Here is a 24,832-nt window from a genome sequence, read left to right on the forward strand (position 1 = left end):
ATGTTTTCAAATTGTGTTTCACACGGTATTTTGTATTACCTTTCATTTAAGCAAGGTTTTGTGGTTTTGGAAAAATTGTTAAAAATGACTGGTCTTAGTCACTTCGAATCTGCCTTCCTTCTTTCTGCACTTTTCCTGCATTTGTGAAACCTCACCTCCTGAATTTTGCACATACCCCCCTTTCCGTACTTTGGAGGCTGTGAGCATTGAGAAGCAAAGGGAAACTTCACAGATGAAGCGTCCCTCTGGATGTGACAGTCTATTCCGTTGTTTTGCATTTAAAAAAAAATTTAAACACCACAAAACCCTATGAGTTCAATATTTTTGTTTCCATTTTTGGAAATGAGGGATCTAAGGCTCAGAGAAGGTACAGGGCAGTCCCTTGGGAACCACATGCACAATGGACAGACAAGGGGGCAGGCTGGTCTGAATCAGAACCCTGACTCCCACCCATTGGCTGCAGGCACCCTGGAAAGACATACACTCTTATTGAACCTGTTTCCACAGCTGGAAAATGGGCTGCAGGGCTGTGGCGGGGGGAACAATGAGAGGTGTGCAAAAAGCACTGAGCATGGCCAGGTCTCGTTGATGACAGGGAGGATGGTTGTTCCTGTATACACTGCTTTCTCTCGAACACAGCAGAAAATCCCATGCGAATGGGATGAAACCCAGAAAAACAAAATTCTAACTGAGCTGCAGGGTCTGCTGATTCTCCTGATGGCCCCGGGCCCAGGCCTCTCCCACCACTCAGTGGGTATGTGGGCACCAATGCACATCCTTGGTGGCTCAGATGTCATAGTGACTGTGGCTCTGCAGGGAGGGCTAAGAGAGACCACTTGTCCCACATGCGTGCAGTAGTCTGGACCAATCACTGACTCAGACCTGCATCACCTGCACCAGAAAACCCCCTCATGGCCAATAGCTGCCAAGGATGGATCCTCCACAGGACGAAGGGATGCAGGATGAAAGGTTGCTAGGCAGCCAGAACACCAACAGATGTCCTCTACAGTGTCTAACTGATTAAAGCACGGACTTCAACTTCTATAGACCACAATGGGAGTTCTGGCTCTGCCATGCTTCATGTGACATTAGGAAGTGATTTAATGTCTCTATGAGTTTAGTTTCTTCATCTGTACCATGCTGTAAGGTCACTGCAAGGATTAAGATAATGCATATGAAGAGCTCAGCGCTTTGCAGATGGTATGTTAGCAGCTCCTGGGCCTATTACATGACCACCACCACCACCATCATCACCACTACCTCCATCATCATCATCACCACCAACAGCTTCCTCACCGTCACCACGCTGACCATTATGGTCCACACCATCATCACCATCATCAGCGCCATGACTATCAGCATCCTCACCATCACCACCTTACCATTACTGTTCACACCATCATCACATCACCACCACCACCACCATCATCACCATCATCACCATCACCATCATCAGTAAATATCACATAGCCTGTGGGTTACTGAACCCTGAGGGAACGCAGGCCTTCCTGACCCACTAAAGCCCATTTGCTGTTTCTTCTATTTCACCCACCAGCCACAGTTTTCTAACTGCCATCCTGTACTAGCTTCCTCCATCTATCCTGGCCTCACCCTCCGGTCTACTGGGAAAATGATTCTCAGTGAACTCATTGAACCAGGAGGAGTCACAAAGCAGAAGTCAGGCCTGTTTACCGATTTTCTTATGTCAACAATAACATCAGATCAGTGTTCTCAGCTACTCAGTGTGAGGTCAAAACTCTCCCGTTCTCCCTTTCAGTCTCCAGACATTCCCTGACTTGATATTTCAAAGCAAGGCCGAGGGGCCCATTCCAGTTAGCCCCGCATGAGCAATCACAAAGTGCTTCCGGGGCTGCTGCTTCCTTCTCCCCAAAGCCCCCGTATCAGGGCGTCATCCCTAGGACACCTTCAGCCTCCTGGCCCTCAGAAACACCATGTCTACTGTGACCGCAGGATGGCAGCACTTCTGCACAGACCACATCCATTTCCCGCCAACTAGTGGTGGGTTTTGTCACCAGCATCAGGATGTGTCTTGCTCAGAAAGCAGATTACAAGAGCAAGACACCTGAAGAAATTAATTTTCAGCAAAATATTTGGAGAAGGCTGGTCCCTCCACACACCTACTCGGTTCAAGTAAAGTGCCCCCTACCCGATGCTTCCTCGGGCCCTTCTTCCACCGCGGCTCTGCCCAGCCAGGGCTGGGACAAGCCTCTCCTTCCCACGTGGTAATCCCCCTGCACGCTCCTGTCAGCTCCAGATCCAGGGTAAGTATTCCAAACTCAACGCAGTTATCCAAGTTTAGTCAAAGCCTCTGGAGAAGAAGCAGCACCCTGTCTCTTGGCTGTTCGGTGCTAGCAATGACTTTTTGCAACACACGTGAAAGCTGGGCTTGCAAAATTGGAAAGCTGGATTCTTTATGACAGCACATGTCCGGGTGTGTCTATCTGGAAAAGCACCATTTCCTCTGGCTATTTGGCAAATGTTCCATTTCAATTTGCCAAAGTAGGAAAAAAAGCAGTTTTTCACAAAAGAAATACAAATAAGAAAAGCATATGGGAGAGTATTTATTCTTCCTAATTGGAAAATAAATGCGAATTAGGAAAGAAACCAGGACAGTTTTCACCTATCGTATCAGCAAATATTTTTATTTATTTATTTATTTTCAGCAAATATTTTAAAAAATCTATTAAGTACTCAGAAGTGCAGGGTGGAGGCCCTTTCTTTCTAGCGAAATTTTATACTGTCATATACTTTTAGAAAATAATTTGGCAATGTTAACCGGGAGTCATAAACACATCTATATAATTTCTGGGAACTAGGGTAAGAAAATATTAAGGAATATAAATAAAATGCATGAACAAAGATAACTACTGTAGGAACCCAGGAGCACCGTGTGAAGAATCTGGCCAATGATGTCACACACCCCACTTCCAATCCCGGTGCTTCCGCTTACTTGCTGGGTGATCTTGGGCAAACCACACACCCTCTCCCAGCCTCAGTTCCCTTCACTGTGCAGCAGGAATGACGAAAGTGTCTATTTCGTGTGACTGTTGTAAGGGTTAAATGAGATACACCACCTAACGAGCTTGTGCCTGAACAAGTTTATACCAGTAAAAGGCAGCTATTTTGTTTCATATTGTGGTAACATATATATAACATACAATTTACTATTTTAAGTATTTTGAAAAGTACGATTCAGTAGCATTTAGTACATTTACAATGCTGTGCACTATTTCTGGAACACTTTCCTCACCTTAAAAGGAAACTGCACACCCAGGAAGCAGTCACTCTCCATCAAGATACTAATTACGGGCACCTGGATGGCTCATGGAGCATCAGACTCTTGATTTTGGCTCAGGTCATGATGTCATGGCTATGAGTTCAAGCCCCACATTTGGTCCAGGGCAGAATGTGGAGCCTGCTTAAGATTTCCTCTTCTTCTCCTTCTGCCTCTCCCCTGTTCATGCTCTCTCTCTCAAAACACAAACAAAAAATCCCAATTACAAAGATTGCAGCATCTGAAAAAAGCTCTTATTATATAACATTGTGTGAAAACAACTAGGGTATAAAATCATGCAATATGGTATAAGTAGTAAAAAAAAAAAAAGCATCTAAAAAAGACTGAAAGTGAATATATGATATAGTAACACTTGTATTTCTCAATCTCTCTTTACGTATTAAAAAAGATTTCTTTATAGTTAAAAAAAAAGAACCAAAGAAACATAACACGAAATCCAGAACACCATAAAGAAACCCAGATTATTAAATCCAGGTCTTGGGAACATGAAATCTTATATAACATTTATACCTTCAAGAGGTAAAAAGAATTCCGATAGTATTAGGAACCGAGTTTTTTTGTTGTTGTTGTTTAATTTTTATTTTTGGGAGAGAGAATGTGAGCAGGGGAGGGGCAGAGAGAGAGAGGGACACAGAATCCGAAGCAGGCTCCAGGCTCTGAGCTGTCAGCACAGAACCCAACCCGGGGATCAAACTCATGAACTGTGAGATCATGACCTGAGCAGAAGTCAGCTGCCTAACCGACTGAGCCACCCAGGCGCTCCAGGAACTGACTTCGTTATACAACTTCATGGTCAAACAAGAGATCTGTCACCGCTGTTCTGTTGTTCCAGAAGTTTCCTTGTGGGCATATTTTGGATCTGGTAGCCATTTCCTTAATCTTTTTAAACACAGGGACCTTTGGCGCTGGTCTCCTCAAGGAAGCCCAGCTACCTGTGATTGAAAACAAGGTGTGCAATCGCTACGAGTTTCTCAATGGAAGAGTCAAATCCACAGAGCTTTGTGCTGGGAATCTGGCTGGGGGCACCGACAGTTGTCAGGTAAAAATAAAGTTGTCTTCTGCTGTCCTGTGCTGGCCTCTTAGATACTCCCACCCCAAAGTGGCAAATCCGGGAAGGCTTTGTCCACTGGAGGCCACAGTCCAAATGCTACCCAGAAACATTTTAGGTCTGTCCCTGAGTGCTGATTGAGATAATCTAAGGGGATTCCTTGGGCCCTGAATTCCAGATCAGTTGTAAGGGGGTAGTTAAGTACCATCACTGTCAGAGGTCACACACCTGGGGAGTATGTTGGAGGATGGGACTCCAGTGGTGGCCTTACCAGTGGGAAGGACTGAAACACTTCAGCACTTGTTAAGTACTGAAGATATTCAAATAACGCATTAAGAAGTTTCCTTCTAATTGGAAAAGAATGTTCAAGTGCTCAGAAAGCTTACATTTGGAAAACAGAAGGATGACATCCCATAATAAAAGGGGGCTGGTTTTTTCCTCACGTGATTCTTTTCTCTCTCTTTACAGGGTGACAGTGGAGGGCCTCTGGTTTGATTTGAGAAGGACAAATACATTTTACAAGGAGTCACTTCTTGGGGTCTTGGCTGTGCCCGCCCCAATAAGCCTGGTGTCTATGTTCGTGTGTCAAGGTTTGTTACTTGGATTGAAGGAATAATGAGAAATAATTAATTGGACGTGAGACAGAGCGAAGCGTCAACACATCTAGAAGCTGAAGCACGGGTAGGGAATTTAGCATGCTCGGAAATGATTGACAATAATCAAACCAAGACACTGTACCTATACCACCCACTGCTAAACCTCGACATTTTTTTAGTATTATTGTGGATAAATTGTTCCTGTCCGTGGACTGCTGGATTCTGTAAGAATAAAGCAACACATTTATAACATTTGTTGAAAATAAACTCTGTACTTCTTTGACTTCATTTTTTTGAACCTCATTGTTTTCTTGTCCTTCATTTATCCTACCAGTTTTAAACAGTGTGACTCTACCAGACTTAGGCGATTCCTCTCTTTCTCACAAGGAATAGTTGCAAAAGGGACTGAGAAGCCTGTGAGATCATAGAGAAGAAAGCAGAGAAGTCCTAATAAGTCACCCACACACTTATCATGTCTGCAAAGGACGGTTTGACATACATTTTTTAACATCTTTATTTCTGGCACCGAGATGGATGTTTTCAAAGCTGCAGCATGTATGGGGAGTCATGAGAACAAATTCTATTCTTGGGGATGAAATCTGTTACTGACAATTTGACGTTAGCCGAGCACAGGGGATACTGGGCAGAGACTTGTGCGCAGTGAAGGGAACCAGGCCACGGCAGTGTAATACAAGACCCGTAGAGAGCCGGAGTGCTATTCTGGGTCACATTTGAATCTAGGAATGGTACCAAGAGCCTGTAAAGGAACCATGGCCGTAGACTGAAGGTAGAGCACTTAATTTCCATCGCTGTCTTTCCAAAATGAAGTGCGCACTGTCACGCGGGAATGGTGTTTTCCAGGGATGCGTGTGCAAAAGGAGGACAGAGAATAAACCTTGATTCTTCTTGACAACTTAAAATGTTTTATTGTTACCAGAACCAAAATATCAACTCAAAACGCAGTTCAAAGTTGAGAGTATCAAGGAGGGACAGTCGTCTTATAGCAGAGAGAAATGCAAAGATAGCAAAAACGGAAGTGTGCACGAATAAAGGGTGACTGCAGCATTAAATCTTCAAAGGGCAGTGTTTATTTCATGGGAAAATAAAACATTCATATTCAATTCTATTGTGCTTTTAGGATTCAGAGCTTAGTTTACAATTAGCACACACATTGTACCCATTGTCACGTGTTCACCAAGAATTTTCTTCTTCATTGGCAAGACTTCCCTTCATGCCCATTTTGTCTGTCCACCCAAAATAATTCACGAAAAAATTCTGCATAAGATATATACTGAATTGGAAGATACCACAAATATAACATATAAAGTAGAACAGCAGAAAAAAGTAGCAGATATGTATTTAAGTTCCACCTTTCAAGTCTCAGTAACAAAAAAGAAAGATCAAATCCCTTATTAGTGTCTATGACATCACTTATAAAGCTTCCACTACTTCTTTTAAACATGGATATAAATTGACCTTATTTTTAAATTAAAATGCAAGCTGCTTCCCAAGACAAGTTAAACGTGTCAGGGTTGAATGTTTCACCCTTGACCACGGGTGGCATCATAGAACTGAACGCATAAAATAGAAGATAAATATCCCTTCAAGATTAAAATCTTAAGACCCATGAAACCATAATCCATGGATTTTGTTCAGTACAGAGCTGAGTATGTGGCTCTATCACCTCAGCCTCAATCTGATTTAAGAAATAATAGAGCCAAATCCTCTAATTGTACGACAGATTTGTTCATGATTACGGAACAAGGCCCAAACATGCCCGCAAGCCCAGATGCTACAGTGGCTTACACAGCACGAGGCGAGAAGAGAAAGGAAAGCCTCGGGACCATGTGGCCCAAAGTCCCCAGACTCAGTTTCTTCACGAGCGGAGTTCCCAATCTTCATCCTCTCTGGTATCTTCAGAACACTCAGCTCAGAGCTTTAGTTCGTTGATCAGGTTTGATGAACTCACTTCTGTACACTTTTCCCAGACCTCTGGTTGGCACATCCTTCGTCTCTGATGGAGCACGCGGTCGTGAGAATTTGGTGGCCAAAGTTCCTCTTGTCCCTCTGTAACTGGGTCACAGATGCTGCTCCAACTTAAGAAAAAAACTCTGGGGAAGCTGCACGCTCAACAGGCTCTTTGCTAAACCAGCCACATACTCTGTGCTCCCAGAAAGTTCCCTAGTGCTATAAATCCTAACTCATCCGACATTATATAAAAATACTCTGGGCAGTCTGAATGTCTTTGTACGGTATGACGAACAGTTGGAGCCACATGGTATAATGAGGCTAAAATGGACAACACACATGTGTTTGCAAGGCACGCTGGTTCCTTGAGAGACGTCAACCTAGAGAGCGCCTTCCTTTTGTCTTTGGCAGGGGGACCTCAAAGGTGCGAGCTGGAAACTTGAGTTTTCTTTTTCCTGCCACATTTATAGGAATATGGACTAACAAACAAGGAGAAAAGAGAATGTCCTTACGAACCATGATACAACAAGTTAAACAAATGTCTGCTCAACATTATAGTTGGCTTTGATCAAACACACGTATAACATCTCATAAAAGCCCAATTCAAAGGCAACAAAAAAAAATTGTCATCAGGCCCATTTTTTTAAATTGCTTTCAGACCCTAGGCAGGGGTTAATCTTCATTGCAGCGTATAAATTATTTATGTGACAGCACTGGATGCCACTCGCCCTGACCTGGTCCCTAAACTCTGAAACAAACCAAGCAATTGTCTAAAATGACACGATTAGTAAAATGTTTCTCTCTTTTGAGTGAAGCAGGACCTTACAATGGTATCACGCTCAAGAGGATTTCACACAGTTTTAACACCTTTTATAAATTTCTTACTTTTGATTAACAAAATGGCAGTATTTCAAAGAGAATCTTCCATCTCACTCCAAATTTCAGATAGCATTGCTCTAGGGAGAAATATAGGTAGAGCTTTGGATGAGAAATAAGTCATTACTCATCACTTGATTTCCAAACAGGAGTAAGAATCTGTTTGGATTATTTCATGGGGCAAATGCCCACCTGTTCTCTGACTGTTAAAAGTCAGCTACTGAGATATGAGCTGATGGTTTTATTTTACATACACTTATGAGCTTTTCTCAGGCAAGTTCTTGGCTGATGAATCAATCTTATGTTTCAAAATAGCATCAAGAAACAGGACAATAAAACCCAATGAAATCATTGTATAAGTTTTAAACGTTTGGTAAAATATTCATGAAGGTTTAAAGGTTTGGTAAAATAATTCTTAGCAATGGTTGCCTACTTCTGGGGAGGAGGATGGTGCCTCATTAAAAGGGAATTTGAAGAGGAAACATCAAGTAGTCTACAGCATAAAATAATAAACCAAAAAGAGAGAGGGAGGCAGAATCTGAAGCTGGTTCCAGGCTCCAAGCTGTTAGCTCAGAGTCCGACGCAGGGTCGAACTCAACAACCATGAGAGCATTACCTGAGCCAAAATTGGATGCTTAACTGACCAAGCCACCCAGGCGCTCCAAAGCTGTGGATCTTTTTTTTTTTTTAATCTATTTATTTATTTATTATTATAGTTTACATCCAAGTTAGTTAGCAACTGTGAACCTTTCTAAGCATAGATTTCCAAGTACTTAAAGGGATGAGGATAAGAACTGTAATTGCACAAAATTGTTTTGAGTATTAAATGAAATGACATGTGTGAAACCACCCATCACATCGGTACTTAAAAAGTGCCAGCTTCTAACCTCTTCCCAATCTACATGTGAGGAAAATAACTGCTGTCAGGTTATTAACACTACAGTCTTCTTATAAATATTTTTGATACAAAAAATTTTTAAGTTTAGAGAGCCACATCTTTAATCTCCAGGCCATTATTTAGAAGACTGATTTTATTTTTAAAAATCAGCAGTTAGGGGCGCCTGGGTGGCTTAGTCGGTTAAGTGTCCGACTTTCGCTTAGGTCATGATCTCGCAGTTCGTGGGTTCGAGCCCCGCGTCGGGCTCTGTGCTGACTGCCAGCTCAGAGCCTGGAGCCTGTTTCGGAGTCTGTGACTCCTCTCTCTGACCCTCTCCTGCTCACGCTGTCTCTCTCTCTCTCCTAGAAATAAATAAAACATTAAAAAAAATCAGCAGTTAAATTATCTTTTTAATTATACAAATAATACAAGGCCATATGTTGTAATGAGAAATTTAATCAAATAATCAAGTCTACAGAGTGTAAAAATGAGGTCTTCTACCCAATTCATTTCTATCCCCAGAGGGTCTATATTACTATATTAGATCTTTTGCTACAAACTCTCATATTCATATCCTGTCTTCCTATTTTTATTATGAAATATTTCCAGCAGAGGAAATCGGAAAGAATTTGTGTAGTGTGAATTTTTCTTGATATAACTCTTTACGTTTATGTATCAGTTGGATATTAACTTGCCCTACACACCAGTTAGATGCCCTACTCCAAAATTTAATCTCTCTCTTCCTCCTTTTCTATCTTCTTTCTATTGATCTATTTTTATCCATCCATCCACCCATCCATCCATCCACCCACATCCATCCATCCACCCATCCATCCATCCATCCATCCAATTCATCCATCTATCCATCATCTCTTTCTCTCTCTTTCCATCTTCTATCTTCCCATCAAACTACAGAGAGGATTTGCTATTGGTTTTATTTTTTAACAAATCCTGTAACACGCTGTTCAGCAACTTTTCACTTGTAATCAGTCCTGAAGATATTACCATGTCATTCTACACAGTTGTATCTCACTTCTTTTCATTTCTACATAGTAAGCCATATGATGAATATATTATCATCCTCATAATCAGTTTCCTACTGATGCACATTTAAGTTATCTCTACTTTGTCAAATCACCCATTTCCCTTCCTTTAGATTTTTTCTGAATTTTAACACCTTACTTAGAAACGTTTCCCTCTTCATAACCACATTTTAAAAATATATTCTTTTACAGTTTTGCCTTTTTTCTATTAACCTTCTAAATCAACTTTGAATCTTGTGCTTAGGATGTGAGATGAGGGGTTGATATTATTTTCCCCCCACAAGAGTTTAATGTTCTCCACATTCTTTTTTCCTCAGTAGTTTGAAATGCTGCTTGTATTTAAGATGCATTGAATTCCATACAATACCTGTCAAGTTTCTCTACGTCATCCACTGTTTCTGGCAAGGCAATACCTTTGGTTTCGGGCAACAGCATCACGAGCCCGCCGCAGACAGATGCCAGGATACCTACAGAATAAGGAAAGGCAATAGCACATGAGGAACACACAGCTGGCCCATGGCCTCCCTTCCTGCTCACCCTGGAGCTCAGCCTTCACCAGCTAACCAGCTAACCTTCACCAGCCCTTACCAGCAGCAGCCCTCTAGTTACCTTAACTAGCTCTCCAGTTTTCCTCTGCCACTGCTTGCAATGCTCTCTACCTTCCTTGGACTCTGTGCGGTCCCACTGTCCCCGGACCCTTGCATAAACCTGTTCATTTGCTCGGTTCACTATTATGTATCTGGTGCCTAAGTGGGAAGACCTCACCTCCTGCTTCTCGGGGAAAATAGCGGCCACCACGCAGGACTCCTCTCAGCTTCCTTTTACCCATAAGAACTTTGCTGGTTCCTCTCCCTCCCTTTCCTTTCGGGGTCATGTTACATGGCTGGACTTGTCCCCACTTCATCCCAATGGCCATCTCTTGGAGTCTTTCTGGGCTCCTCACTGTAGCGATAAACCCTCTGGCTCCAGTGTCTATAACTGGTTGGTGGAGGCATGAGCCATATGACAGATTCTCCTCTTTCCAGACCCTTCTATCAACCTCACATTATCCTCCGGTTACCATCCCTGCCTTTTCTGTTCTTTAGAGCCGAAATTCTTGAAACGCCATCCTCCGCTATTTTCTACACAACTTCACATCCCACAGATATGCTGGTAAATGTTTACCAACCAATCCTCCCGAAAATACAGCCCTGATTTGCAGCGTTTGTGGATTTCCGTGGTGTGAATACCCTCACCACGGGCATCTCTAGCTTCTGCCACGACATCACAGATCGAGGGGGTGGCAATGGAGGGGCAGTGGCACCATGTGGTATCGTATCTCCTCCATAAGGAAACACAGACCAAAGCAGTCCAAAGCACACAGGTAATAGGGAAATGTATGTGAATTAGGAAGTGATGGGGTTTGAGTATTTATTACCTGTTTTTAATAGATTCAATATAGGGAAGTTTGAATAATGGCTATGCTAACACCTGGGCTCAAAAATCCCTGAAAACTTCACAGTTGGCCTTGGCAGGGCGCTGCCGGCCGCGGTCCTGTACCACCCCTGCCTGGTCTCTCTGTGGTCCGCCCTGTGCCCTCCAGACCCACTTTGTCTGTTGGTCGGGCCCCACAGCAGCACCAGCCACTGGTGAACCCACTTCCCTCCCCTGGCCCCGCTTCTCTCTGGCCCCTGAACCCCTCTCGCATCCCTCTTCCCCTCCTTGAGGCTCTGATCCCTTTGCCATGCAGGACACTTTGTCGCTCATCAGGGTTCTGTCTTGCCCAGGCCCTCTCCTTTCCTCTAACCTGGTCCCATTCCTGGGGAGGGGGTCTCAGCCCCTCCCACGTCAGTGGTTATCTACACTCAGATGGCCTCCAGATCTCTGTCACTGGGCCACGCTTCTCTCCCAAGCACAGGCCCCAAAGGCTACTGGCTTTCTTGCGGGAACTTCCTGTGACCCACACCCAGACAGGTTCCTCCGTGTCCCGTGGGCCAGCTCCTATGGCGTTCATCCAACGAGGGCCTGGCTGTCTCCACTTTTCCCAGCCAGGAACTTGGTCTTCCCACCTCCCTCTGCCTCTGGGGAGCCCCTCCAGGGAGCCCCTCTAGGGAGCCTTCTCAGTCACCCCTCTTGCCAGTTTTACTTTTTTTCTTTAAGATTATTTATTGTGAGAGAGAGGGAGGGAGAGAGAGAGAGCACAAGTAGGGGAGGGGCAGAGAGAGAGGGAGAGAGAATCACAAGCAGGCTCTGCATTGTCAGCACAGAGCCCAGTGCGGGGCTCGAACTCACAAACCATGAGATCACGACCTGAGCTGAAACCAAGAGTCAGACATTTAACCGATTGAGCCACCCAGGCCCAACCACCCCCGCCCACTGCCAGTTTTACTACTACTGTATTTCTCAAATCTCTCAGTGCCCAGTGCTTCTAGTGTCATGCCCTTAACCCCCAGCCCCCAGCCAGGATCCCTTCCCTGCAGAACTGGTGGCCCACCAGCACCGTCTCCTTCCAACCCATTTGTACATCAGCATCCTGCTTTTAAAATGTAAGCCTAATGCTGTCAATCCCAGCTTAGATCTCCTACCTTACACTGCTGTTTGGATAAAGAACAAACCTTCACAGGACCAGCAAGACCCTTCGTGATTGTGATCTGGCCCCGCCTGCCCCCCAGCATCCCTTCTTTCCCACGCACCTCCCACTCCCACCCCATACATCCTGCATCTGCCCTCTACCTCCCCGGCTCCCAGACAACGGCTTCACCCTTGGGTGCTAGGCCTTCCCACTGCCTGGAGTCCAGGCCCATACTTCCCATGTGGGTAATTTCTACTTCTCTCAGATCTCAGCTGGGCACTCTTCCCCCCTCCTCCACTCCATCAGGTGTCCCTTTGCTGTGTTCGCCCACGCCCTCTGCTTTCAGTGTTTAGTATACTGTGATAGGACTGATGATTAGGAAGGAAGTGTGGCTGGCTCCCCAGCCATACTCAGCAGGTGGGGCAGGCAGGACAGCACTAGGCTGGCTTTCCCAGTACTTGACTGCAAACCAGGCTCAGACCCTGAAGGACTGCACCCCAGCCCCCCACACCCAGACCACTGGTCTTGGTTGATCAATGGCACTCTCTTTGCTTTTTCATGCTGGCCAGAGTCAACAGTGGGCTTGCTCATCAGATCCCACTAAATAATTTGCAATAATCTTTTTTTGAATTGGGTGATGACACGTGGTTAGGAGCTTTACCGCCCCCAGCTAGTGAGCATGGTTAGGGATTTTGCATCACTCAGGATGTATGTTCTCACGGACTCAATATTTTCATTGCAATTTAAACTGATGAGCAATAAGTGGATCACAGTCTCCACCAGGAGTGAGGGCATCGAGGTGGAGGGAAGGTAGGGGGAGGGGGCCAGCCTGGGTTCTTTCTTGCTGAATGGGGTAGAGGCAGGTACGAGACACAGGCAGAAAGGGGAGCACAGCACTTGAGCAGCACTGGACTGAATTACTCTAAGCCCCAGCCCCTGTGCTATGCTATCCCCTCTGGAGGCCTGTGGAAACTGGAGTAGGAAGGACAGCATGAACTTGAAGACCATCACAGAGGTTACAGTGCACGGACAAGGGATTCTGGGCACAGACTGCTTCACAGCCAAGCAAATGAAGATACGATATCTAATAGGTATAGAGTATTTACAAATCTAATTAGTTTGTAGACTTATTTGAAACAACCAGAGGTCCAAATAGGTCCCCTGAAAATTAATGGTGTGGTCCCCCAATATCAAGAGTTTTATAGTATTGGAATTTAACTAGGAACTTAAGCAAAGAAAGGTAATGACTCATCACGACATTTTCACATAAAATAAATGGAATTCATTTAGGGTTTCACATATCACTGTAATCAGACTGGCCACTCAAAACTCAAGCAACTGTCATAGAAAAAATTGAATGAGGGCGCCTGGCTGGCTCAGTCAGTTGAGCGTCCGACTTCGGCTCAGGTCATGATCTTACAGTTCGTGGGTTCAAGCCCTGCATTGGGCTCTGTGCTGACAGCTTGCTCAGAGCCTGAAGCCTGATTCAGATTCTGTATCTCCCTCTCTCTCTGACCCTCCCCTGCTCATACTCTCTCTCTCTCTCTCTCAGAAATAAATAAAAAATATTAAAAAAATAAAAAATAAATAAAAAATTGAATGAGCTCATTAATAGCAAACCTAGTAATCACTATAGAGTTTTATTAATACAAAGAATAATGTATGAAATAAGTTCTTACCAAAAATGATAAGAGGTAGTTCTAGCCAAATGGCCGCTAGCCGGAAGAGCAGAAACGGGGCTATGATTCCCCCAAAATCACATAAACCTGAGCAGAGAGAAACTCCAAAGTTTCTGCAGAGTAAAACATTGTTTTAATTACAAAAATATTTAAATATATTCAAGATAAGGAAAACATTCAGGTACATAAGTAACAAAGCAATCTTAGTAATATTTTCTGTTTCTATAGTTTTTAACTTGGAGAACTACTACCTACTCTCCTATTTTGAAGCACACCATTTCCATTCTGCTCCATTTCACATCTGGGCAAATGCTGAGTCACCACTCAGGAGAGCCAGGTGGTCTACAGCATTGGTGGAAATCATTCCCTCACCAGCGGCTCACTACCCAGCCCGCTCTGCAATGCTTATGGGTCACCTTGGCACCCTCACTTGACAGTAATCTGTGTCCATGAACACTTCCCCCAGGAAAGGAGGCCAACGTGCAGCCCACGCTCACTGTTTCACTTTGCCCTTCATTAATCACTCACAGCTGCAAGACGTGGAATGTGGTCAGAACAGAAGCTATAGCCTTTAAACAGGGTGATGCTCATGAACACAGTTTTAACTCACGTCTAAGCAAGTACGCTAACCAGATTTTCTGATCCCACAAAACCAGAGCTATGTATAAAGATACTGATATGAGAAATAATTCTATCAAAAAAATGCGGAAGGTAGCAATGCAGAAAGCAGCTATAACTCAAAGTGGATCCTCTTACTGGCTGAATTCAGCACAGGCTAATATATCACCAAGTTAAGGAAACTATTTCATGATTTCTACGTCAAAACATTTGGCTGCAGAATTACTTAGGAGAAACCAGGACATATGGGTTGGAATTACCGTAATGTTGTTGGGTACAATTCTGAGTTTACCAAATAAACAATTTCAAAGGCCATGGTTATCCCTAGTCTTCCCAGGGTAGCGACTGTGGTTCTCAACCACGGTATTCCTGCAAATAGAAAATGTGGAAGGGAAGAGTTAGGGGTTTGCATTCAATGAAATATCACAAAACAACAAAAGGGATCTGTTTAGTCTTCTCCCAGCCCTAAGTCTTTGCTAATTTTAAGCACAAGTGACAGATGTCTTCTCATATTGTAGCCAAGTTTTAACAGCAACACAATGGGATGATAGCTCATATTTAGTGTGGTAGTTGACTTTCTGAGCAGGGTTAGATGATGGAAATACAACTCAAGAAGCAGCCACTATATTGAAAACAGTGCTCCAGGCACTGCCTTCCTAGGGGGCCCATGTGCCCTGGCCTTTTGTCTGGAAGGTGGTCGTCTTTACTTGGGCCCTTGAGAACCATTACTGCAGCCTGGTGCCCATTTGGCCTCTCTCTCTGTTCCCATCCCTTAGTGATAACGCACAGAACATCTGTTCCAAGCAAACCAGGAAGAATCTGGACCTGAAGCTGATGTTGCTTCCTAGAGGGTAGCAAAGGCTTTGGGGACTGGAACCATCAGAAGGGAACATCTATGCCTTGTGTTATCGGTAGGGTGTATATTTCTTATGTCTTCCGCATTCCCAAGCTTGCAACTTTCCCAGAAAATCATCTAGAAGAGGCCAGATTCTTAAATATCAGTTGGTTCAGCCATTTAAAAATGAACTGTTTTAGGGGCTGCGCCGGTTATGTGAGGAGATTCTCCATTCCTCCAAAGTAACTAAGGGAACAAGGCCAAATTCCTTCATTAAATATTTTCTTTCTTTTGAGTTTTAAAGGAAGAAGGAATAAACCATCTTTGCCTTAAAAAGTCAGTGCTCTAAATGTCTTTAAGAGCTGTGCAATTTATGCCATCCATCTTTAGTGGACATGGGTCTGAGGGTATGTGACTGCAGGGACAAGCACGTATCTGCTCTCTCAAGCAAAGGTGAGGACATTCTGACTTCCGTCTCTCAAAATAAAATGTTCCCCTTTTATATCCGTATTTATTTATGCTCATTCAGCACTAAATGGTCCTCTTGTCTCGTAGAAGAATTAATGCTCATTCCCGAACATACGAGTTTTTGGTAGAAAAGTAGGCAAGAATGCAGAGGATGAAAGAAGAGAATCAAGCTTGGTAGATTCACGTGTCTTCTCTACAGAATAGCAAACAACTAAAAAGAAAGAAAGCTAAGACTGAAGAAATAAAACCATCGCCTAGGAGGGCAAGCACCGAAAAAGATGGTTTAAGAATCCAGATCACTGCTGGGAGGCTCTGGTTTATTACATTTTGATTGCAAACTGGCCGAGGACATCCTGGTGTACTTGACGTTTTTCCCAGATGAGGACACCTGTAGATCTCATGCTAATAGTTACATCAGGGGGTGAGGAATATCAGAATTGCACTGATGTGCTAGGCTGCCATCTGCCCTGGCCCGGAACAGGGGTAAACATGTGTTTTATTTAGGCTTTGCCTTTTCATGAAGGCCAGGGAGGGGGACTAGGAAGTGCATTCCACCCCAGCCTTCAATGGGCAGGTGGTGCCGTGCCAGGGGCCAGGGAGTGGAAAGTGGGAGCCCTTGCCCAGATTCCCTGGGTCCAAGCCCAACCGGGCAACCTCTCGCTGTTCTCGGGCTGCAAAGAATGTTGCCTGCTACTGTGGAAATGACTTGATTATCCAAGTTAAATTCTTAAGTTAGAGGGGGTTTTTTTCCTACTGAATCAAGACTACTCTATAAGTGAGCCCCGCTGATAAATTTCATGGCAATTTAAGTTTACGAATGAGGCTATGACTGTTTGCCAGAAAGAACCAAATGAAAACCAAGAAACCAAATTAAAACACACACACACACACACCATGTGGTTAGCTCAGTGAATACAGACAGCTAACAGGTCAATTCAGCAATATGTTCAGAAAACACTGTCAAGTGGCCACCCTTGGGGAGCCCTGGTTTCTCCTACACGCTGACTTTACTCTGAAAGACTCTCCTTCCGAGCAGCAGAAGCCACCATCTAATGACCCCGAGCTAGACATTTTGGTGAAATGTGTAATAAAACAGAAGTCCCAAAGGCACTGTACTCTTCATTAACTAAAAAGTGAAGCGAAAGCGATTTGTTAGGAAGTGTAAATTACATATGGATAGTATGAATGCAAACAAAAACTTCTGATCATCCATCCCAGTAATATGCTAAGTTTGTCTCAGAGAGGCAATAGACACCTGTCAGGAACAATGACAAAAAAACACACAGGTAATTTAAAAATGAGTAGTGACACTGGACCTATGCTCCGTGGAGGCCTGGGAACACAGAGAAAGATGGTCCCTCAGAATAGGGATTTGGTCAAGGCCCTGCAGATTACTGGGAATAATACCTCAATTTTTGAAGGAAGGATGCAGGATTTTAAATAAACACTATTTTATATCCCCTCTGACTACACCATCTGCTTTGAGTTCTGAAATAAAACGTAGTGAAAAGTCGTAGTGGAGATATGTAAATTACAATGCACTGGCTTACTCTTCACTTCAAGAGAAATAAAAGGCAAAATTCTATTTTCAAAAAGACTACTTATCAAAACAGCTAGGTTTATACCCATCCTAAACAAACCCAAAGGAAAGATGCAGACGGCTATGGAAAAAGAAAACCTAGTTCTCAGACTTCAATTAGAATTCAGAAATTTGGGTCAAAAGCAGTGCCTCAAGTGAAGAGACAGCCAGAAAGACTTTCTTTTTCCAGAATGTCATTCTTTAGACCATGGAAAGTTGTGCTCAGCGGAGGCAAAGCTGGTTAAGTTGTTCTTCAGGAGATAATTTTAGAGCTTATTCCTCTAAAAGGCTAATCTGCATTCTGCGCAGGGCCCTCCTCCCGTTCATGATGTCAGGAATGACTGAGAGGAAAAGTCTTTCTAATGTTAATCCAGCAGCCCAAGTAACCAGGTCCAAAGCCTCCCTTAAATAGAAGTTAGGACTCCCAACTTCAGTGAGGAGGAGCCTCTGTTAACGCTTGGTGCTCACAATGAGCTTCAGGGATTTGAACTTATTGTCAATCATGGCTGATGTAGGCTTTTATAAAAGCAGCTAAATCTGTGAATGTACACATAAGATGTGTCCAGAATAAGAGAAATTACTTTTCAGTATCACTGAGAACACTTCTAAAGCTGAAATCGGGAAATTAGGTCTTCGAAATAAAACTGACCAGACCAGACAGAAAAGTCTATTCTTTGCCTTATATTTTTCAATTTATGAGCATTCCCTACAAAATAGCTTGATTCCCACACATTTGGTTCCTCCAACGTTGGTGTGGACACATGGCCTAGAATGCTTACTGGGATCACGCTGAATGCAGAACACAGCAAAATCAGCCCAACCGGTCTGGGGCCAGAGAGAATTTTCCAGGGAAAGATTATATCACGAAATGATGGGGCACCCATAAATCATTAACCTTTCTCCACATCTTCCTAATTTCATATGCAATAAATACTTCATTCCTATCTCATATGCGATGAGAAGACCTCGCTGTAGGGAATTAAACCCAAAATGATACAGTGTCAAAAAGGGAAGCAACAGTGAGGTCTCCTGTGTTCCCCATTTGCCACGCTCCTAGTTATATTGTGCATTGTTCACAAGCACAGGAACTACATTTATCTTGTTCAGTCTCTGTTCCCACTCCTAATTTAGTGGTGATGATTAATAGATACTACATAGACATGTACTGATCAATCTGAGTTACGAAAATTCCTCAGCTCTTAGAATGTTTGAATTCAGTATAGTGGGTTGAATAGTGTCCTCCAGAGTTCATGTGCAACCAGAACCTAGAATGTGACTGTATGTCTATATGGATCTTTGCAGATGACACAGAGAAGAGAGAGTCACATGAAGATGGAGGCAGACATTGGAACGATGTCAAGGAACACCCAAGTTCGTGGCAACGGCCAGAAATTAGGAGGAGGCAGAGGATTCTCAATCAGAGCCTTCAGACAGAGCATGGGGCTGCCCACACTGGGAGTTCAGACTTCCAGGGTCCAAGACTGTGAAAGAATACATTTCTGTTGTTTCAAGCCACTCAGGGAGTGGTACGTTGTTACTATCGCTCTAGGAAACTGGTATTCTCACGGAAAACGAGATCCGTGTAAATAATCAGTTCTGTTTATCATCAACCATTCCAATAAGACAGAAGACTTTACATCTTAATTTTCTGGTCTGAAGAGGGACAGTTCTGTAATTTTGTTTTAATAAGGTTTGGGGACTTCATAAACCTTCACATCATTAATAAATTCATCTGTAAACGTCTATTTTCACTTTCACAATACTATCCCTTCTTTCTTGATCCTCAGGTGGTTCTCCAAAGAAAAGACAGCCTCTTTGGGGCTGACACAAGCACTACCAGGGAATCAGCCCTCTCAGTACCCCCCAGCCCACATACCCTGGAGCACGGAAATAATGAACTTGCTCTAATTCCGACACATTCCCTGGGACTTTAAAGGGCTTCCCTGCCCAGTGTCTGCTGTGTCCTGCGGCAGAGATAACATGGGTTGTGTTAACCGTGCATCTGGGGTCACCCCCCACCTCTGCAGCGTGCACTGGTCTCGAGCCCCCATGAACTCTGACATCTCCCTGAAATCACTCTTTCCCATCCGGGCCGCCTGCCACAACCTTAACTACTGCTCTTGGCATCTCTCTCCTCACTGCCACCATCCAACCTGACGTGGCTAGGAGGAAGCCCACAGGACCACAGGACCATGCCCAAGCTCCTGGCATTGCCCATGAGGCCAGTCACTGCTGGTGGCAGGCGATCCTCAGCCCCTTTTTGTGGATATTCCAGCAATAACAAAGAATGCGTGGTCCCAGGAACCCCGAAGATGGCTCATTCTTCTGAGAGCTATGCTGTACTGTGGACAAATCTCTCCTACCCTTCCTTTCTGTCCAGTACATTTCCTTTTTCTTTGTTTTTAAAGCTTATTTATTTTTTTAGTCATCTCTACACCCAATGTGGGGCATGAGCTTGCAACCCTGGGATCAAGTCACCTGCTCTTCTGACTGAGCCAGCCAGGCACTCCTGTCCAGTAAGTTTCTTTTCCTTCATATGTGCCTAGTTCTCGCCTCTAGGAAGCTTTTCCTGACTACTCCATGCATACCACTCTTTGCACCTATTTTTTTTTAATCACTTAGAGCCTTCAGAGAGATTTCTTTTTCTAAATTTTGTACTGTTGGCTCTTGAACAACAGGTTTAAATTGCATGGGTCCACCCACAGGCAGACATTTTTCACAGCGTTGTACTATAAATGTATTTTCTCTTCCTTATGATTTTCTTAATAACATTTTCTTTTCTCTAGCTTACTTTATTGTAAGAATACTGTATATAACACATATCGCATATAAAATACGTGTTAGTTGACTGCTTTGTTATTGGCAAGGCTTCCACTCAACAGTAGGCTATTAGCAGTTAAGTTTCTGGGGAGTCAAAAGTTATATTGAGATCTTCGACCATGTAGGGAGTCAGCACCCCCACCCCTGTGTCAAAGGTCAACTGTAAATAATTCCATTATTTCATTCATCATAGTGAGTTGTGAAAGCATGAAAGTATCTATATCCCAACATGCACCCCAATGTTTACAGCAGCATTATCAGCAATAGCCAAGTTATCGAAAGACTCCAAATGTGCATCGACTGATGATACTGGATATCATATAGATATGCAATAGAATACTACTCAGCCATAAAAAAGAATGAAATCTTGCCATTTTAAATGCATCAATGTGAAAGGAGTTGGAGAGTATTATGGTAAGTGAAATAAGACAGAAAGACAAAAACTACATGATTTTAGTCATATGTGCAACTTAAAAACATAAGACATAAACATGGTGGGAAAGAGAGGCAAAGAACAGACTATTAACTACAGAGAACAAACTGAGGGCTGCTGGAGGGGAGGTAGGCAGGTGGGGGGACAGATTCAATGGGTGATTGGTATTAAGGAGGGCACTTGTATTATAAAATTATTTTTTAATGTTTTTATTTATTTTTAAGAAAGAGAGAGAGGGCGGCACCTGGGTGGCTTAGTCGGTGGAGCGTCCGACTTCAGCTCAGGTCATGATCTCATGGTTCATGGGTTTGAGCCCCACATCAGGCTCTGTGCTGACAGCTAGCTCAGAGCCTGGAGCCTATCTTCGGATTCTGTGACTCCATCTTCCTCTGACAATATCTCTCTCTCTCAAAAATAAATAAAACATTAAAAAAAAAAAAAACAAAGAGAGAGAGCTTGAGCAGGGGAGAGGCAGAGAGAGAAGGAGACACAGAATCCAAAGCAGGCTCCCGGCTCTGAGCTGTCAGCACAGAGCTTGACGTGGGGCTCGAATCTCAAGATCATGACCTGAGCCAAAGTCGGAAGCTCCACCGACTGAGCCACCCAGGAACCCCAGGAGTGCACTTGTGATGAGCACTGGGTGTTGCACGTAAGTGATACATCACTAAATTCTACACTTGAAATTATTGTGGAATATAAACAAAAACTTGGAAGAAAAAATTTTAAAAATAAAGTATCTATATCTCTTACTAGGTTGTGAACCTTTGGAAGTCAAGAAATGTCTTCCTTTCCTCCTTTAGTAACCCTGGTGTTTTGCATGGGGCCAGTGATATGGTGGACACTCAGGAAATATGGTAAATGTGGTCAGCAATATCATGAAAATAAGTCAAATAAATCAGCAGCAAACTACATGACTACAAGCTAGATTTTGCACGACATCTATTGCATCCATAAATGCACCTGAAGTGGGAAAACCGAAAAGTCTATGGAACCAATCACTACACTCAGAGTCGTTACACTGATTAAGCAGAAAACTGAATGCCATCACTACAGCTTGCCTAGCACTCAGACTTGGATGCAGTGGTACATTTTCTGAGGACAAGCCATTCCTCATTCTTGATTATTTTGATTTAAGACTATTTCAAGGTCTCGAGTGTCCCCAGATTCGGCGGCCCATTACCTTCTGGTAAGAATGCAGTGACAAGACACGCCACCCCTGCCACTATGTTGCTTCCGGCAAAGGGAAGGCGGCGTCCAAAACGCTCAATGGTCAGTAAGATCAAGAGGGCTGCAGGCAACTCCACGACTCCCGAGATGAAGAAGTCGATATACAGGTTGCCTCCTATAATCCCCAGGCGCATGACGAGTCCTTGATAAACCACCGCACTTGTGAACCTGGGGCGATATTGAAAGATAACGGAGATCAAGTAAGACATAACTTCAGCCTGACCTGCAGATGGGGACACGTCACAAATTCGGTAACAAGGTTTTGAGCTCATCACAAGTCAGACTTACCAAGCAAACATAAGAATAAGTGTGCACTTCCTCATTTGGGGAGTCCTCACCAGATCTAAAAAGGATGGGTTACTAACTTCCTCATCTGTGACAGTGATCTATGTAAGAGAAGCAGATTTCAGTAGCAAATACAGCAAGAAATACCTACATATTATATAGCTTTTCATTGACCAGATTCAAAGCCACCAAGTCAAACGATCTGACTCAACTGACCAGGGTCTTTCCACTACTATGTCCTAAACCTGAGAATGAAGAGGTTTGATTCCCTAGCTGTTTTAAAAGGTCAAATTCACCACGACGTAGTTGCCGCACTGATACCCGGGCATGTATCAGCAGTGCCACATTCTAATCTGTCTGACTAACCAAGGAAAAATGGTGTGTTTTAAAGTAAATACATTTGTTCATTTATGAAACCGGAGAAAAGAAATGTGAAAGTGGCAAAAGCAGGGGGGATCCACAGGAGTATTTCTATATTGAATATCAACCTGATGTTAACAAACAACATACTATTAAGTTCAAGAGTAAGCACAGCACCAAAGAGATAATTTGCTTCCATCCATTTCATGGAACCCAGCATCTTTTTGAGCCAGGAAAATACAGCTCATCTCTACTCGGCCATCCAAGAGGTTGGTCTTTTCTTTAATTGAATTAAACACATATTGCTGTTTGCCTACTACGTATAAGATGCTAATAAGGGAAACAAAGCGGAACCACAGACCTTGCGTAACCACAGCTGCTCTGGTCTAGCAGCCAAAGGAATCCTACCACAGTGCCCTCACGCAACAATTCCCACGCTCTTGCACATGGTTTCCTCTACCCTTTGACTTCCCCAGTCCTGATTCCAGCTCCACCAGGAGGTCTTTCTTAACCTCTGGTAGAACTGACGACGCACGATCTGTGGCTTTACTCACCTGCACGTCTATTTCTCTTTCTCCCTCCATGAGCTCTGGGGCTGCAAGAGGGCACTGACTGCACTCTAGCACCGCGCCAAGTGGCTGGTCACCCAATGTTTGGGTGATGACTGAGTGTGAAGCAAGAAGTCAAGTGCCTAGGCCACGCCTGTTCCCTCGGAGTGCTGCCCTCAGTCTTTGTCCTACTGAGTTAGAGCTCAGGCTAGTAGAGACAGAACCCCTACATTCTGCTTACTCAACTCCATATCTGGTAAAGATTGAGTGGAAATTTAGGCAAAATTTCCCCCAAGACTTTGAGACAAAAGTCTCTCTGCCAGCAGTCACAGGAATTTGACGCCAAGCACGCTCACACTGATAGTACTCTGTCAGTCACCTAGTTGAGCGTTACCCTTGATGGGTCAAACAAAGCTTGATATCTCCTGTCTATGCTTGCTCTAAGGAAAGTGTCTCTGTCTCTCTCTCTGTCTCTGTCTCTCTCTCTCTCACACACACACACACACACACATACACACGCAGAGGAAAACTGCAAAATGAATGTCTTTGGGTCACTTTCTCTTCCTCAGTCTTTCCGATACTGTATTTCTTCTATACCGAGGCACGTATTTTTTCACATTTTAACACCTTTTAAATTGGGATGTGTCCTACAACTAAGCTAATGAGAAAACAATATGTTTAATAATATGTTTAATAGAATGTTTTTTTTCTTACTCAGTGGTACATAAAATGATGGGTTTTACAATCAATAGGGTCCTAGAGTCAGGGAAACAATACTAGTTTCCATGACGATACCTGTGGAAGACTGCTAATGGATTCCACCGTCCACTCTTTCCTCCTCCCTTTTGATAACAGAGTCCACTGAATTTTAGTTGGGCACATGGCTTCCTAGCTAGAGTCACATTTTCTAGCCTCGTTTTCAACTGTGGGTGGTTATTTGACTAAGATCTCAGCAATGAGGGGGGGATAGAAGCCATGTATTCAAGTTCTAATTACACTCCTTTAAAAAGGAATGTGGGGGGGGAAGGGGGAGGAGGGAGGGGGCATGGAGGAGGGCACTTGTGGGGATGAGCACTGGGTGTTATATGGGAACCAACTTGACAATAAAATACTTGTAATAAAAAAAAAGACAAGAAAACAAAATTTTAAAACGTTACCTATTACTATATTTATCATATTGAGTTATATTTTTTCTATAAATAAAATTTGTAAAAACAAAAAATAATAAAAAGGAATGGCTTTGCTTCTCCTCTACTGCCTTCCCTCTCCTAAGGGATGGAAGGAGAAGATACTAGTGAACCAGCTTCTATTATACAACCTACTGCAGTTGATGGTGGAGAAACAAGGTAACCGGGTCCTGGAGGCCCTCATGGAGCAGAGCTGTCTTCCACTGCTGGGCCTGCTTACCTCTGGGTGGGCATGTTAAAGACCCTTATCTTCCTCCTTTCCTTCCTCCCTCCTTCCCTTCCTTCCTTCCTCCCTCGCTCCCTTCCTTTCCTCCCTCCCTTCCTTCCTCCTTTCCTTCCTTCCCTTCCTCCCTCCCTCCCTTCCTCCCTCCCTCCCTTCCTCCCTCCCTCCCTCCCTTCCTCCCTCCCTTCCTTCCTCCCTCCCTTCCTTCCCTTCCTTCCTTCCTCCCTCCCTTCCTTCCCTTCCTTCCTTCCTCTCTCCCTTCCTCCCTCCCTTCCTTCCTCCCTCCCTTCCTTCC

At 43.8% G+C, this 24,832-nt stretch overlaps 2 protein-coding genes across 2 annotated transcripts in view; one reads left to right on the plus strand and one right to left on the minus strand.

Moving 5' to 3' along the window:
* The window catches only part of PLG (plasminogen), a 44,351-nt gene extending 39,108 nt beyond the window's left edge, over positions 1-5,243 (plus strand). Inside the window, 2 exon segments of the mRNA XM_039222506.1 lie at positions 4,210-4,355; positions 4,833-5,243. Of these exon segments, the coding sequence (XP_039078437.1) occupies positions 4,210-4,355; positions 4,833-4,994 (308 nt within the window). The 3' untranslated portion in view covers positions 4,995-5,243.
* A 782-nt stretch (positions 5,244-6,025) lies between these two features.
* SLC22A3 (solute carrier family 22 member 3) overlaps positions 6,026-24,832 on the minus strand; it is a 97,683-nt gene continuing 78,876 nt past the window's right edge. Inside the window, exons 6-11 of the mRNA XM_039222507.1 lie at positions 22,223-22,320; positions 21,888-22,102; positions 14,833-14,941; positions 13,955-14,067; positions 10,092-10,191; positions 6,026-7,407 (exon numbers count right to left, since the gene is read on the minus strand). Of these exons, the coding sequence (XP_039078438.1) occupies positions 7,347-7,407; positions 10,092-10,191; positions 13,955-14,067; positions 14,833-14,941; positions 21,888-22,102; positions 22,223-22,320 (696 nt within the window). The 3' untranslated portion in view covers positions 6,026-7,346. The remainder of the gene's footprint in view (positions 7,408-10,091; positions 10,192-13,954; positions 14,068-14,832; positions 14,942-21,887; positions 22,103-22,222; positions 22,321-24,832) is intronic.

This window comes from Hyaena hyaena, unplaced genomic scaffold (assembly GCF_003009895.1).
Source record: "Hyaena hyaena isolate Hyena2069 unplaced genomic scaffold, ASM300989v1 scaffold_1153, whole genome shotgun sequence".
Taxonomy (NCBI): Eukaryota; Metazoa; Chordata; class Mammalia; order Carnivora; family Hyaenidae; genus Hyaena; species Hyaena hyaena.